At 49.0% G+C, this 17184-nt stretch overlaps 1 protein-coding gene across 2 annotated transcripts in view; it reads left to right on the forward strand.

Annotated features, from left to right (window-relative positions):
• The first annotated feature begins 11217 nt into the window (after positions 1 to 11217).
• The window catches only part of LOC142492553 (uncharacterized), a 120103-nt gene continuing 114136 nt past the window's right edge, over positions 11218 to 17184 (forward strand). For both annotated transcript variants that reach the window (XM_075595252.1, XM_075595253.1), the window contains exons 1-2: positions 11218 to 11365; positions 16453 to 16602. In XM_075595252.1, the coding sequence (XP_075451367.1) occupies positions 11293 to 11365; positions 16453 to 16602 (223 nt within the window). In that variant the 5' untranslated portion in view covers positions 11218 to 11292. The remainder of the gene's footprint in view (positions 11366 to 16452; positions 16603 to 17184) is intronic.

Genomic DNA, 17184 nt, shown 5'->3' on the forward strand with positions numbered 1-17184 from the left:
AGAGACCCTCAGAGCATCACTAGCAATGTATTAACCCCATCACTGCCAGAGACCTGCAGAGCATCACTAGCAATGTATTAACCCCATCACTACCAGAGACACACAGAGCATCACTAGCAATGTATTAACCCCAGCACTGCCAGAGACCCGCAATGTATTAACCCCAGCACTGCCAGACACGCAATGTATTAACCGCAGCACTGCCAGAGCATCACTAGCAATCTATTAACCCCATCACTGCCAGAGACCCGCAGAGCATCACTAGCAATGTATTAACCCCATCACTACCAGAGACTATCAGAGTAGCGCTAGAAATATATTAACCCCATCACTGCCAGAGATCCGCAGAGCATTACTAGCAATGTATTAACCCCAGCACTGCCAGAGACCCGCAGAGCATCACTAGCAATGTATTAACCCCAGCACTGCCAGAGACCCGCTGAGAATTATTAGCAATGTATTAACCCCATCCCTGCCACAGACCCGAAGATCATTACTAGCAATGTATTAACCCCAGCACTGCAAGAGACCCACAGAGCATCACTGGCAATGTATTAACCCCATCATTGCCAGGGACCCACAGAGCATCACTGGCAATGTATTAACTTCATCACTCCCAGAGACCCGAGAGCATTACTAGGAATGTATTAACCCCATCACTGCCAGAGACCTGCAGAGCATCACTAGCAATGTATTAACCCCAGCACTGCCAGAGACCTGCAGAGCATCACTAGCAATGTATTAACCCCAGCACTGCCAGAGAGTTGCAGAGCATCGCTAGCAATGTATTAACCCCAGCAGTGCCAGAGACCTGAGATTATTACTAGTGATGTATTATACCCAGCACTGCCAGCGACCCGCTTAGCATCAATAGCAATGTATTAACCCCATCACTGCCAGAGACCCGAAGAGCATCACTAGTAACGTATTAACCCCTTCGTTGCCAGAGACCCGCAGAGCATTGCTAACTATATTAACCCCATCGTTGCCAGTCACCCGCAAAGCATCGCTAACGGTGTATTTACCCCATCACTGCCAGAGACCTGTTGAGCATCGCGAACAGTGTATTACCCCATCGTTTGAAAGTGTCTCCATCCAGCACGAGCAGAGAAACTGCGATGGTGCCTACTGATCTGTGCTAAATGGCGGAAGATCTGCTATTTACAAAAGTGACATTTAAGCGCCTGTGTCCGGAGGGTCTGATATTACTCTCTGACAGCTTCATTATCTCTGCTGCTTCTTACACAAAACCGCACCGGCCTCCGGGTGTCAGGGACTGAAATCAATGTCATTCTCAGTTGCATTTTAATGTGGCACGGTGACGGGACGCCGGTATTAATAATGAGCGGGACTCCCAGAGAATCAGGGCTGGGCCTTGTGAGAATGAGGACGCCACAAATGTGACACGTCCCGCGCGGCCCTCACATTGCAGCAGTTTCTCCTATAACACTGTGTTAGGCTGCGTCCAGGGTGCCTTCTCCCGTGCGGAGGCGCGCTGAGGCTGAGGGAAAGCGGGTGCTTTCCCTGGCCTTGGTTAGCGCGTCGTCCGGGGGCGGGCCAGTGACGTCACGGAGCTGGTTTGCCCTCATTGGTCGAACCGCTCACGTGACCGGCCCTGTGCTCCGGCGAGCGCCAAATCTAAAATTTTCATGTCACACACTTCCGCGCGCTGGCGGAAGCGTGCGCGAGCCCCTGCTAAAGCCGCTCTCATTGCGGCTGCAGGGGCTCAGTGCTGAGCGTGCCTACCCAGGGGCACTGTAACCACAAGCGCTTACTTACTATACTGTAATAATAAGGCCACAGCACACCGAGTGACACCAGCCCAAATAAACACACATTCCTTCCTTTATAAGTGTGTTAATGGGATGTTACTTTGATAAATCCCCTTTTCTGTGAGAGTTCCCTCCCCCCCAGTGAGCTCACACTGGTCTCAGGGCAGGCAGGGGACCCCAGCAGTAATAAGTGTGAATAAAATAAAGATACAGTGCTGGCTATTTTGTTTTTATCCTAAATTAAAGATGGCCGCTGGAGAACATGTAACGTCATCCCCATGGTAACCGACGGGGGCGTTTATCCAGTCCGAAAAATGGCGGCCAAGGCGCGCGCGCGGCCGTTCTGCGCGCGCGCAACCAATCACTGCAGAAAGCCGGAGCCGGCCGCGCGAGCTCTCTCCCTCCCACCGCGCAAGACACAAGCGTTCAACCCGCTCTGAGCATGCGCAGCTAATCGGCCGGGGGGCAGGGCTGTGATCAGTGTCCTGCGCATGCGTGGTGGAGGTGAGGACAGTAGCCTGGGACAGCCAGAGACAGTGCGAGGTTTCTGTCCGTGCTATATTTATATATGAACATTAGTGTCTGGTATCATGTTATTATATATTAATTATTGCCTGATATCATATTGTAATTATTCCCTGATATCATGTTATTATATAATAATAATTATTCCCTGATATCATGTTATTATATAATAATTATTCCCTGATATCATGTTATTATATAATAATAATTATTGCCTGATCATGTTATTATATAATAATAATTATTGCCTGATATCATATTATAATTATTCCCTGATATCATGTTATTATATAATAATTATTGCCTGATATCATATTATAATTGTTCCCTGATATCATGTTATTATATAATAATTATTGCCTGATATCATATTATATATGTAACACACTTTCCCCACCCCCTTGGGAGATGTGTAGCTACAGCGTATGTGTGGTGCAATACCTGTGGCTCACGAGTCCTGAGCCTCCGCTGCTGGGAACCTGGGGTGTACCTGGATCGGTGCTCGGTAGCGCCTCCACCTGTACGGGATTCTATATGTAGAATAACCCCGTTACCGGACACATAATAACGAGCACGCACTGGGTCACGCAGAACAAGTTTACTATATAACGATAACTAATGGTTACAGCTACCCACCAGGCCTCGCATGGCCATCACCCCTCACCGTGTCTACACCCCGGTAGTGGTCACCCCAAAGTACTGCGGTGCCCCTGGGCACCCAACCACCCTGGTGTCCACAGAGATAACCCACCCAAAGTGTGAGACAGCGCTGCCCCACTAATGTGTGTACAGTTGGTGCACTTGGAGTACCTGCCCAGGTGCTCCTGCACCCGGGTACGGCCAGAAGGTGAAGCGGATCCACTGATCCCAGCGATGTTGGTGTAGCCTCTACGGTGGGTGGGTCCCGCATGGATTACATATAATAATTATTGCTTTAACCAATATCCCACTACCCCAATGAGGGTATAACAACAGTAACAGACAGACAGAAAATAACAAAACTTTAATGTTGACAGTCACGCCGAAACAAGTGTAAGTAAGTAGAGGTGAGTTAAAAAAGGAATAAAAATGTTCCCCTGAGGGGGGGTGTATCAGGTGGGAAGCTGGTAGTGAAATCAATCAGCTTAATAGCTATATTATGATAATCTTAGCCTCACTACCAATCAATCCATATATAATAGTGGTGCGGTATAGTCAATACTAATATAACCCTGCTAAGGTATATATACCACAAACTGAATACACACGTGGTATATCATAAGCTGCAGCCGCAGCAGAGGTAGCTATAATAAAGAGTGTGGTGTATAACAACATACACGCTGTAAGTGCAGGCAGTATATAGTGGTGCAGTGGTAAACACCTGTACACCTAAGGATGCCTCTTGTCAGATAATGCGCCAACCCTCAACCCCAGAACTGACATTATCAGAAAGCTGCAGCTGCAACACCACAATGTCAGTGGTGTCTTGTATACAACCGTATCTCCGAGCAGAGTGAGAAGATCTCCCGCTACCACTGTCCTGAACACCGTCCCGCTCGCAGGCGCCACAACCGTGAAGTCACTGCACCCCGACGCCGTTTCGTGTCTACAGACACTTCTTCAGGGGGCCTATATTATATCATAATATAGCTATTAAGCTGATTGATTTCACTACCAGCTTCCAACCTGATACACCCCCCCTCGAGATCATTTTTATTCCTTTTTTAACTCACTTGTACATACTTACACTTGTTTCGGCGTGACTATCTGTCAACATTAAAGTTTTGTTATTTTCTGTTTTTATACAGACCGTCTGTCTGTTACTGTTGTTATACCCTCATTGGGGTAGTGGGATATTGGTTAAAGCAATGGATATGAATCCTTGTCAATTGTACTTGTGCACCATGATTGCGTGCTACTGTAATAGGGACCCGGGTGACTCTGTTCGCCATTTGTGTTTGTGCTTTATCTTCTCCCTACGCACCTGGAGCCTGATACTAAATTGTATGTCTTCGGTACTGAGCGATAACTGTATTTTTGTTTGTTCATATAATAATTATTGCCTGATATCATGTTATTACAACAAGGCCCCGCTTCTCTGTGATTCGCCGATTTGGCGGTATTGAACAGGGGGCCACCATATCTGCGCATGCGCAGAACGGTCCGAGGTCGCGCATGCGCAGAATGAGGGGGGGGGGTTTGTTGAAGTTGTGAATGCGTAGAAGGGCGAATTGCCGGTCTGCGCATGCGCACTCACTGAAAATCGCCGGTTCTGCTTTCTAGCGATTTTCGCTTTGCGACGGGCCCTTAGAACAGAACCCGCCGCATGCCCGGGGCCCTCCTGTATATACTAATTGTAACACATGTTCCCCCCACCCTCTGGGAGATTTCACTGCTATACGGTGTGTGGTGTGGTGCATACCTGCTGTCTCACAGTGGATCTGAGTCTCCTGCGGTGTTGTGGAGGAGAACAGGACAGGCTTCTGGGGGGTAGTAACTGATTCTTTCTCACGGTGACAGCGCCTCCATCTCTTGCGGGCCCCAGGGATGTGGGGGCAATCCCTACAGGAGAACTTACTTCCCCTCCCCCTGATAGATTGTAGTCTCAGGCTGGAAGATATATTTGAACAGGATCACTTAATTTGGTTACACTGCAGATGATCAGCATACACAGCCTCAGACAGTTCTTGGGCTTCACCCTCAGGATGTACCCTGGACCTGCTATCATGTTATTATATACTAATTATTGCCTGATATCATATTATATCATTATTATTGCCTGGTATGATATTATATCATTATTATTGCCTGGTATGATATTATATACTGATTATTGCCTGGTATCATGTTATTATACACAGAGTGGCTGCTCCGCCCTCTAAGTGTGAGGATTCGGGGATCGCGGCGCCCGCGGCCCGGCCCCTCCTCACCTCGTTTGCCTCCCGCTGCTGCCGTGATGCATGCCCCTCGCCGGTGCCGGTCTTCTTCCGCTGCCCTGGGGGTTCCCCGCCATCCCCGGCGGTCCGCCTCGGCTCCTAACCCATCCCTCTATCATGCGGCTGCCATTTGTCCCGGGCGCGCGCATGGACAGCGCGTGCCGGGTGAAAATAATTTATTCACTGCACTAGCAGTGAAACCACGCCCCCAGCTGGCGTGCAGGCGGTTTCCCCAGAATGGAAGTAGAAGAACAGCCTCTGGGGAGGATAGTGGAGCACAGCGCAGGGCCAAAATACAGGAACCAGCACACCATAGGTTAAAAACGACTTTATTAAGCGACTAGGGGAGACACCAACTGTGTATCCGGATACACTGTCTTTGTTTATGTACTGACGCGTCCTCCAAGCCAGGTGGCGCAGTGAGATCTACTCTGTTTGTCTCCTGAGACTCCGGGTACACTGGTAAGTCTCGCGAGACCCTCGGCTGGGTCCGCTGACGTCACTTCCGGCTAAAGACGCGATCTATTATGTAAATTGTGTATATAAATGTGTGTTTTTTGTATTGGGGTCATACCCTTTGACAAAGGGCTTAGCCCGAAACGCGTCAGTGGGTGGTTGCTCCACAGTTGGTGTCTCCCCTAGTCGCTTTATAAAGTAGTTTTTAACCTATGGTGTGCTGGTTCCTGTATTTTGGCCCTGCGCTGTGCTCCACTTTCCTCCCCAGAGGCTGTTCTTCTCCTGATCTTCTATCAAGTTGGATGCACGCTTACACGGAGTTCCTGCTGTTCGCTTTCACTTTATACAAACAGTGAGTGTACTGTGGTATTGCCTGGCTGTTTACTGACTGTGTTACCTATATGCTCTGGGGCTCTATCTGAGTGTGGTTGGTTAAAAGGGGACACTCTACCATTGGTATTTGTGTCTCCTCAGTACCCTATAAATCCCACTCTGCGGTTTAAGCCCTTCAATTTGGCGGTCACGTGTTCATGAACTATAGGTTCTGATGACACTTCATGTCAGTACTCCTATTTAATATATTGGAGCAGCTTTATTAGGACTTGTATACCCAGGATCAAGATTGCTATTATCCGTTACATATGGGATTTATTGGATGGTATATGACATACCTGTGAATTATTTCTGTTGCACCTTGGTTGGACTCTATGTCCTTTCTTTGTCATACCAGAATGGAGGTACTCACCTGCCTACCAATCAAGCGGACCTATCTGAGACAGCTCCACGCATTCCTCCAGGTCTGCCCCCGGCTCTGATTGGTCAGCCGCACTTTATATTGCCTGTTCTGTCACTCACTCATTGCTCGACATAGTCTCCACTGTGGAAGTCTTCTCTGGCACTCTCTTTATTTACACAGGATCTACTTGGCTTGGCGGACGCTATCTTCTGGCTCTCTAATCCTGCTTGGACTTCGACCTTCCGGAATTCTCCTTCCCCGACCTTGGCTAACGGCAACGACAACGGAACTTCTTTAACCGGTACCGGCAAGCCTTTCAACTCCGGACTTTTTCAGACATCCTGGCAGCACGCAAGTGGGGTGTCTTTAGAAGTCCAGGGCTGAATATGCGCCATTCCCTGGACTGGGGAGAAACCAAATTCTTAGCTATGATAAGACGTATGAAAGGGGGAACATTACAGCATGTGCAGCACAGGTAATTCTAGGAGGGACTTCTTCAGTTTTGCAATAATCCCTCTAATACAATACACCACTGCACATCCATCCTCTGCCAGAGATCAGTGTGACATTAACGTCTGTACAAGTTACACAACAGTTATAGATTTTACCCATCTAACTGTGAAAATGTTGGCATATTATAAGTCAGAAGAGCTCTTAACCCCTTCACCTCCAAGTAAGTCAGTGATCAATGTCTCCCAGCTGCGAAACTGAGGTGCAACATACTGTATGCCATATATTCAGGCAAAGCTATTCACTGGAAGGAATTAGATAATTTTATTTATTAATCTGGTTCTAGTTTTTGAACCAGAATTACCAACGTTTATCAGCAGGAAGGCTTTTGATAAATGAGTGTTCACTTTAGTATCTGTTATAGATCAGTAGATTAAGTCACATGAAAGCTCTTCATCATGCAATAATGTCTGTGTCACTTCAGTGAATATAACCCAGCGAGTCACTTTACACATACATACAAACATAGCTTTTCATGGCAGATTAGAACCCCTTGGCTCACCCAGTCTGACCACATCAATGTAGCTGTGAGGGTGAGCGGGTAACCAAGCTCACAACAAAGGTTTCAGCCCATCTGGGTACCTCTGATCCTTGAATTGGGTTCGGGAGTGTCAGCTCTTGAGCCCAATGATTGTACATGCTTGTAAAATTCTGCGACAGTAAAGAATGTATGTGTTTTTGCCTTTCCAGGAGTGCCAGCGAGCAGAGACTGCTGGGCTGTGAGTTTCAGGGTGGGTTTTGCGGAGAAAGTGTTGTCAGATTGTGGCTAGGTAATCAGGGTTCAGAGTTGCTGGATACCCCAAAAATGTACCTTGGAATCATGTGTTATTCCCTGATACATATAGGCACATTGTCCCGGCAATATCTCCCCTTGAAAACGCTTGCGCGACTCACCTAGGATTCCCTGCTTCAGCGAAGACCAGAAAGGTAAATGGGGCATAGGGATGTGAGGGGTCCCTGGAACAGTCATGGGGTCCCTAGGTTAAGGGGGATACCCAGTTAATGCCCAGGTCACCCAGAACCATTATAGGGGTTCTGAGGTGCTCCAACCATAAATAAGGTGAGGAGTTTTAAAAGACTAAACTAAATGTCTATTTTACAACGCGTGGGGAATATGGCGAGTAAGGAATAAAGTGCAGCTTCGTATTCTATTCCCCATAACCAGAAAGAATTAGGATATTTTAGTGTGTATTTTATTAACAGAGTGTTTTAAATACATACAGTATATGCTTGTGCACGGTAAAAATGAGCTGGGACTTTCAGAACCAATGTTCTGAGCTGGCCACTGGGCTACCAACTTGGTGCCAGTGAGTCTGCTCAAACATAGGAGATGAAAGCCACCAGAGATTGCCAAGTGTGAAAGCCATTTGAGTAGCGGGGCTAGGCTCAGGTACCCACGTCCTGGGATGAATGAAAGTCATCGGACTACCATTTGCCCCAACCAGACATGGAGGAGCCTAGCACAGCGGACGGCTTCTGAATAGCAAGTGGCAGAGGTGGCAAACTCGCGCATGACCTTGGCTGATTCAGAATCCCGCTTGCCCGACTTCACAAGATTGGCAGCGCTCTGATTGGCTGGTAAGAAAATTCCCACGCTCTAATTGGCTGTTGTATTTCATGAATGAACTCAGAAATACTATAAGAATCCCCCAGCCAATCCGGTCATCGGATTCTAAGCGCCAGAACAGCAGCAACAAATTTGAATGTACCAGAAGATGCTCCAAGACGAATAGTAAAGACACCGGCTCCAGGAAATCCGAGGAGAAATGTTTTCCAAGTCCAGCTTTGTGCGGCCAAGTGCTCAGAAAGGAACGTAGCGGTCGCGGTTGGGATTGCAAGACGAATTTAGTTCCAGGACGTTTGGGGTTAAGTCCCGGTGAAGCCATTTCGAGTCCTACGGAGGGAAGGGAGCGGTGGCGTCAGGAACTTCATGCCGATTATAGTTCCAGGACATTTCGGGCTAAGTCTCGGTCAACTAAAGACTCATGTTTTACGTTCTATTAAGCTAGGAAAGTCTAGTTTTCTGCCCAGGTCCCAAGTAAGTGTGTCTCTTCTTCTGTAGTTTGTGTATCACTGTGCGTCTCTTCTTCTGTAGTTTGTGTATCACTGTGTGTCTCTTCTTCTGTAGTTTGTGTATCACTGTGCGTCTCTTCTTCTGTAGTTTGTGTATCACTGTGTGTCTCTTCTTCTGTAGTTTGTGTATCACTGTGTGTCTCTTCTTCTGTAGTTTGTGTATCACTGTGTGTCTCTTCTTCTGTAGTTTGTGTATCACTGTGTGTCTCTTCTTATGTAGTTTGTGTATCACTGTGTGTCTCTTCTTATGTAGTTTGAGTATCACTGTGTGTCTCTTCTTCTGTAGTTTGTGTATCACTGTGTGTCTCTTCTTCTATAGTTTGTGTATCACTGTGTGTCTCTTATGTAGTTTGTGTATCACTGTGCGTCTCTTCTTCTGTAGTTTGTGTATCACTGTGCCTCTCTTATGTAGTTTGTGTATCATTGTGTCTCTTCTTATGTAGTTTGTGTATCACTGTGTGTCTCTTATGTAGTTTGTGTATCACTGTGTGTCTCTTCTTATGTAGTTTGTGTATCACTGTGTATCTCTTATGTAGTTTGTGTATCACTGTGTGTCTCTTATGTAGTTTGTGTATCACTGTGTGTCTCTTCTTATGTAGTTTGTGTATCATTGTGTGTCTCTTATGTAGTTTGTGTATCATTGTGTGTCTCTTATGTAGTTTGTGTATCATTGTGTGTCTCTTATGTAGTTTGTGTATCATTGTGTGTCTCTTATGTAGTTTGTGTATCATTGTGTGTCTCTTATGTAGTTTGTGTATCACTGTGTGTCTCTTCTTATGTAGTTTGTGTATCACTGTGCGTCTCTTCTTATGTAGTTTGTGTATCACTGTGTGTCTCTTCTTATGTAGTTTGTGTATCATTGTGTGTCTCTTATGTAGTTTGTGTATCATTGTGTGTCTCTTATGTAGTTTGTGTATCATTGTGTGTCTCTTATGTAGTTTGTGTATCACTGTGTGTCTCTTCTTATGTAGTTTGTGTATCATTGTGTGTCTCTTATGTAGTTTGTGTATCATTGTGTGTCTCTTATGTAGTTTGTGTATCATTGTGTGTCTCTTATGTAGTTTGTGTATCATTGTGTGTCTCTTATGTAGTTTGTGTATCATTGTGTGTCTCTTATGTAGTTTGTGTATCATTGTGTGTCTCTTATGTAGTTTGTGTATCATTGTGTGTCTCTTCTTACGTAGTTTGTGTATCATTGTGTGTCTCTTATGTAGTTTGTGTATCATTGTGTGTATGCCTTTTCCTGCGAATACATTTCCAATTTATTTCATTTACCTGTTCTGCTCAGTGTATGATCCTGGTATAAAGGTGGAAGTGCCTGGTCTCCCGTGACAAGGGGCCCTTCCCTTAGTATCAGGCAGTACTGCTGCACCGGTTGACGGACGCCCTTGCAGCGCCAGCGGCCTGGGAGCAGGTTACAGGCGCCACAGACATTTTGTGAGGCCCTCCGGCTGGAGCTCACACAGCAAGGAGGATCCGGACCCCTTAGAGGAGAGGGGATTTGTGTTGGTGGCCCCGCTATGTCGGTCCCGCTCCAACCTATCGCGATAAGCAGCACCTGGGTACTGGAGTACCCAGGCAGATCCCCAACGTGCACCTACACACATTTGGGTGGGACTTGCTGGGCAGGACACATGGGGTATTGGTGCCCAGGGCTCCCTCAGTACTTTGGGGACCACCATTGATGTTAGTGCATTGTATTGATGGGATATATTGTTATCTTTGTTAAACAGTAATACGGTAGCGCATTTATATTATACCAGGTTGTATAGTAATTATTGTGTCCTATGAAATGCCGTCCCGCTTACGCTGGGATCCTCATAGGTGGAGGCGCTGCACCGCGAGATATAGTACCCCAGGACCCCCCAGAAGCGGAAACTTTGGCCTCCTGTGAGCCGCACAGGTACAGCAGCACGCGTCATCACCCGTAGTTTCCCATAGGGGAAGGGGGTTCTATATAGTTCTGTTTCTCACACTGATATTAAAGCAGGGAGACCTCCGATAAACCACCTTCTTTGTATTATAGTTATTATCACACTGAATCCATTCCATTCTGCTAGATTGTCTCCCATTCTAAAGGATTCATTTTAACCTAATCCCTCCTAAGAGCTTTCTTTGTAAAGTTGGCAAACAGAGGGTTAACTCTTTTCCCAATGATGCTCTGCAGGTCCCTGACAGGGATTTGTGGGTGTGATTTGTTATTTGAGTATTGTTTAGTGCCCCCACCCACACTCTACCTGAGCTCAGGGTATAAATCCCAGTGTGTGACAGCCCTGGGGACTCAGATACAGATCCAGAGACCAACATGTCTCCAACCGCTGGCTCCCTCCTGGGGCTCGTTCTGTGCTGTGTGGGGACCTGGGCAGCAGATGGACCAGGTGAGTAACACAGCAGGGAGATATGGGAGGGAGGTGAGTAACACGGCAGGGAGATATGGGAGGGAGGTGAGTAACACAGCAGGGAGATATGGGAGGGAGGTGAGTAACACAGCAGGGAGATATGGGAGGGAGGTGAGTAACACGACAGGAAGGTATGGGAGGGAGGTGAGTAACATGCAGGAAGATATGGGAGGGAGGTAAGTAACACGACAGGAAGGTATGGCAGGGAGGTGAGTAAGTGGGCATGGAGATATGGGAGGGAGGTGAGTAACACAGCAGGAAGATATGGGAGGGAGGTGAGTAACAGGTCGGGGAGATATGGGAGGGAGGTGAGTAACACAGCAGGGAGATATGGGAGGGACGTGAGTAACACGGCAGGGAGATATGGGAGGGAGGTGAGTAACACGCAGGAGGATATGGGAGGGAGGTGAGTAACATGCAGGAAGATGTGTGAGGGAGGTGATTAACAAAGCAGGGAAATATGGGAGGGAGGTGAGTAACACAGCAGGGAGATATGGGAGGGAGGTGAGTAACACGGCAGGGAGATATGGGAGGGAGGTGAGTAACACAGCAGGGATATATGGGAGGGAGGTGAGTAACAGCAGGGAGATATGGGAGGGAGGTGAGTAACACAGCAGGGAGATATGGGAGGGAGGTGAGTAACACAGCAGGGAGATATGGGAGGGAGGTGAGTAACATGCAGGAAGATATGGGATGGAGGTGAGTAACACGACAGGGAGATAATGAAGGAGAAGTAACAAAGGGAGGGAAAGTGGATGAATGAAGAAGGGAGGAAGGAGGATATATAGGGAGTAGTTATATGGAGCATTAAGAGGAAATAGGGATGTCTTTTAGGGAGTGGTTATATGAAGCAATAGGAGGAGTTATGGAGCAATATGGGTAATTGATGAAGAATAAAATATATACAGTATATATCAATTGGATGTATCAAATTCTGCTCTGTGTGCCAAAGACAACTATCAGGTATACAGGTAGTCCTCGGTTATCCACCAGAACCCGTTCTGGAAGTAGCGTTGTAAAGTGAGTCCCATGTTAATCAGTGACGGTGAGCGTCGGATAACGCATTCCGGCGTCGAAAAGCAGCCCATAGGGTTGCATTGTAAAGCGTTGGATTTGCCGTTCATTGTAAAGGGAAACGTTGGAAAGCGAAGACTACCTGTAATATGTAAATCTCTCTGCAAACGGAAGAGTCGCCATTTAAGGTCAGCACCCCCTTCCTGAGCCGTACCCCCTTTCTCCAATCCCAAACAATGACACGTGGAAGGAGTTAAGAGGCCAGGAAACGCTCTGAGTCATGTCCCAGTGACATGGGACACCTGCCTGGCATTGCCCGGCCGGAGTCCGTCAGGTGAGCGGGCAGCACAGTCACTCTGGTGGAGCGCAGTTTTAATGCGTTCCCATCTCATTATAATCCTGTCCTCACAGTCTCCGACATGTCACATAGACTTTCAGTCAGAGGCACTTTTATGAATATCGTGACGGGAGGGGGTAACCAGATTCTATAATAAAGGTCAAGCCTGTTTTTGGTTACCCCTGCTCCGTGTATAAGGGTCCAAGAGAGTTAGCTCTTGGGCCCAGTAACATTGTATTACTGCATTATACTGTCTGTAATAAAACCATTTGTTGTGTTTTCCCTTTCTGGGCGTGCCAGCGAGCAGGGATTGCTGGGGTATGAGTTTCCGGGCGTGCCAGCAAGCAGGGATTGCTAGGGCATGAGTTTCCGGGTGTGCCAGCGAGCAGGGATTGGTAGGGTATGAGTTTCCGGGCGTGCCAGCGAGCAGGGATTGCTGGGGTATGAGTTTCCGGGAGTGCCAGCGAGCAGGGATTGGTAGGGTATGAGTTTCCGGGCGTGCCAGCGAGCAGGGATTGCTAGGGTTTGAGTTTCCGGGCGTGACAGCGAGCAGGGATTGCTAGGGTATGAGTTTCCGGGCGTGCCAGCGAGCAGGGATTGCTAGGGTATGAGTTTCCGGGCGTGCCAGCGAGCAGGAATTGCTGGGGCGTGAGTTTCCGTGCATGCCAGGGAGCAGGGATTGCTAGGGTTTGAGTTTCCGGGCGTGACAGCGAGCAGGGATTGCTAGGGTATGAGTTTCCGGGTGTGCCAGCGAGCAGGGATTGCTAGGGTATGAGTTTCCGGGTGTGCCAGCGAGCAGGGATTGCTAGGGTATGAGTTTCCGGGCGTGCCAGTGAGCAGGGATTGCTAGGGTATGAATTTCGGGCATGTCAGAGAGCAGGGATTGCTAGTATGAGTTTCCGGGCGTGCCAGCGAGCAGGGATTGCTAGTGTGAGTTTCTGGGCGTGCCAGCGAGCAGGGATTGGTAGGGTATGAGTTTCCGGGCGTGCCAGCGAGCAGGGATTGGTAGGGTATGAGTTTCCGGGTGTGCCAGCGAGCAGTGATTGGTAGGGTATGAGTTTCCGGGCGTGCCAGCGAGCAGGGATTGCTGGGGTATGAGTTTCCGGGAGTGCCAGCGAGCAGGGATTGGTAGGGTATGAGTTTCCGGGCGTGCCAGCGAGCAGGGATTGCTAGGGTTTGAGTTTCCGGGCGTGACAGCGAGCAGGGATTGCTAGGGTATGAGTTTCCGGGCGTGCCAGCGAGCAGGGATTGCTGGGGTATGAGTTTCCGGGCGTGCCAGGGAGCAGGGATTGCTAGGGTTTGAGTTTCCGTGCATGCCAGGGAGCAGGGATTGCTAGGGTTTGAGTTTCCGGGCGTGACAGCGAGCAGGGATTGCTAGGGTATGAGTTTCCGGGCGTGCCAGCGAGCAGGGATTGCTAGGGTTTGAGTTTCCGGGCGTGCCAGGGAGCAGGGATTGCTAGGGTTTGAGTTTCCGTGCATGCCAGGGAGCAGGGATTGCTAGGGTTTGAGTTTCCGGGCGTGACAGCGAGCAGGGATTGCTAGGGTATGAGTTTCCGGGTGTGCCAGCGAGCAGGGATTGCTAGGGTATGAGTTTCCGGGTGTGCCAGCGAGCAGGGATTGCTAGGGTATGAGTTTCCGGGCGTGCCAGTGAGCAGGGATTGCTAGGGTATGAATTTCGGGCATGTCAGAGAGCAGGGATTGCTAGTATGAGTTTCCGGGCGTGCCAGCGAGCAGGGATTGCTAGTGTGAGTTTCTGGGCGTGCCAGCGAGCAGGGATTGGTAGGGTATGAGTTTCCGGGCGTGCCAGCGAGCAGGGATTGGTAGGGTATGAGTTTCCGGGTGTGCCAGCGAGCAGTGATTGGTAGGGTATGAGTTTCCGGGCGTGCCAGCGAGCAGGGATTGCTGGGGTATGAGTTTCCGGGAGTGCCAGCGAGCAGGGATTGGTAGGGTATGAGTTTCCGGGCGTGCCAGCGAGCAGGGATTGCTAGGGTTTGAGTTTCCGGGCGTGACAGCGAGCAGGGATTGCTAGGGTATGAGTTTCCGGGCGTGCCAGCGAGCAGGGATTGCTGGGGTATGAGTTTCCGGGCATGCCAGTGAGCAGGTAATGCTAGGGTATGAGTTTCCGTGCATGCCAGCGAGCAGGGATTGCTAGGGTATGAGTTTCCGGGCGTGCCAGCGAGCAGGGATTGCTGGGGCGTGAGTTTCCGTGCGTGCCAGGGAGCAGGGATTGCTAGGGTTTGAGTTTCCGGGCGTGCCAGCGAGCAGGGATTGCTGGGGTATGAGTTTCCGGGCATGCCAGTGAGCAGGGAATGCTAGGGTATGAGTTTCCGTGCGTGCCAGGGAGCAGGGATTGCTAGGGTTTGAGTTTCCGGGCGTGACAGCGAGCAGGGATTGCTAGGGTATGAGTTTCCGGGTGTGCCAGCGAGCAGGGATTGCTAGGGTATGAGTTTCCGGGTGTGCCAGCGAGCAGGGATTGCTAGGGTATGAGTTTCCGGGCGTGCCAGCGAGCAGGGATTGGTAGGGTATGAGTTTCCGGGCATGCCAGCGAGCAGGGATTGCTGGGGTATGAGTTTCCGGGCGTGCCAGCGAGCGGGGATTGCTAGGGTAAGAGTTTCCGGGTGTGCCAGTGAGCAGGGATTGCTGGTGTATGAGTTTCCGGGAGTGCCAGCGAGCAGGGATTGGTAGGGTATGAGTTTCCGGGCGTGCCAGCGAGCAGGGATTGCTAGGGTTTGAGTTTCCGGGCGTGACAGCGAGCAGGGATTGCTAGGGTATGAGTTTCCGGGCGTGCCAGCGAGCAGGGATTGCTGGGGTATGAGTTTCAGGGGGGTTTTGCAGAGGAACCGTTGACAGAATGTGCCTAGGAGGTCGGGGTCTGGAGTTGTCGGTTCCCCTATAAATGTACCCAGGTTGATGCCCGAGTCTCGGATACATGTAGGCACGTTGTCCCCATAATATCTCCCTGAAAACATAAGCACGACTCACCGCTACGGTACCCTGCTTCAGCACAGCCCAGAAAGGAGAATGAGGCACAGGGTTGAATAGGTATTCCTGTAGCTGAGGGGACACCTTCCTGCCCACTCAAGTGAATGAGGCGCAGCGTGTCTTCCAACGCTGAAACGTGTCGTATGGAATAGTGTCACTAAGTAACCACAGGCCCTACTATTTCCTTGGAGGTTGTGTGTTCTATGTTTCTTGTCCCTCAGTGTCCTTGTCAGTAGGAATAATGAGACACTCATGTTGAATCGGTGACGTTTCCTGGAACAAGAAGAACGTGCAAGGCTTTAGAGTCAAACAGGGTCATAAATTACATCGACAGGATTTAAAGGGGAGGGGGTTCCCCCTGGCAGAAAGGAAATGAGTGATATTTTTTTCTTCTTACATAGCGCTCTCAGTGTAGGTTGAATGGCACAGTGAGTCCCTGCCCCATAGAGCTTACAATCTATGATTTTGGTGCGTTAATAAGATGCAGGTGGATTAAAACAAGCCGACTCCATTTTAAGCCAATTTTGGAGTCTGTGGCTGACAAGTTGGGGGTTGGGTTGTTCCGGTACTGAGGGCTTAACACAAAACCTCCTGACGTCATGTACCAGACTGGTCGTGCTACCAATAATCTGGTAAGAAGGGAGAACAAGGCAAATGCTAACAAACTTTTAGTGAGCGGCTTTGGCCTTCTTGGTTCCTTCTCTAACCTCACAATATCCTTTCTCATTTTAAGGCATACAAAGTGTCTGTCCTCCCTTCGATCCCGCACTCTGTCTCATGGCAAGAACTGGACGTGATCAGTGTAGCAATGACAACCAGTGTCCCAGCTCCAAGAAATGCTGCTGCTCCAACTGTGGGTGGAAATGTGTTGCCCCAGTTAAAGGTAAGAGAGGAGAAGGATGGGTACACTGTGAAAATCACATCTCTTGAAGCAGATGAACTCAATACAGATCCTGTGGTCCTCACATTCTCTTAGAAATAACACGAGTCGCAGCAAATACGGCAGCCAAAAGGTGTCTGCCGTTAGCTGATATAACAGCATATCTGTTACTGGTGTTTGGTAAAATATTTCAGAAGTATATTGAATTATTTCCACCTTCACTACTCTCACAACTCTGCACACTCCCACTTACTGCTTCCCAAACTCCCTCACACATTACCTGCTCTCACAGCGCTACCTCCGCACACTCCCACTTACTGCTTCCCCAACTCCCTCACACATTACCTGCTCTCACAGCTCTACCTCCGCACACTCCCACTTACTGCTTTCCCAACACCCTCACACATTACCTGCTCTCACAGCTCTACCTCCGCACACTCCCACTTACTGCTTTCCCAACACCAACTCCCTCACACATTACCTGCTCTCACAGCTCTACCTCCGCACACTCCCACTTACTGCTTCCCCAACTCCCTCACACATTACCTGCTCTCACTGCTCTACCTCCGCACACTCCCACTTACT

This window comes from Ascaphus truei, chromosome 4, assembly GCF_040206685.1.
Source record: "Ascaphus truei isolate aAscTru1 chromosome 4, aAscTru1.hap1, whole genome shotgun sequence".
Classification (NCBI taxonomy): Eukaryota; Metazoa; Chordata; class Amphibia; order Anura; family Ascaphidae; genus Ascaphus; species Ascaphus truei.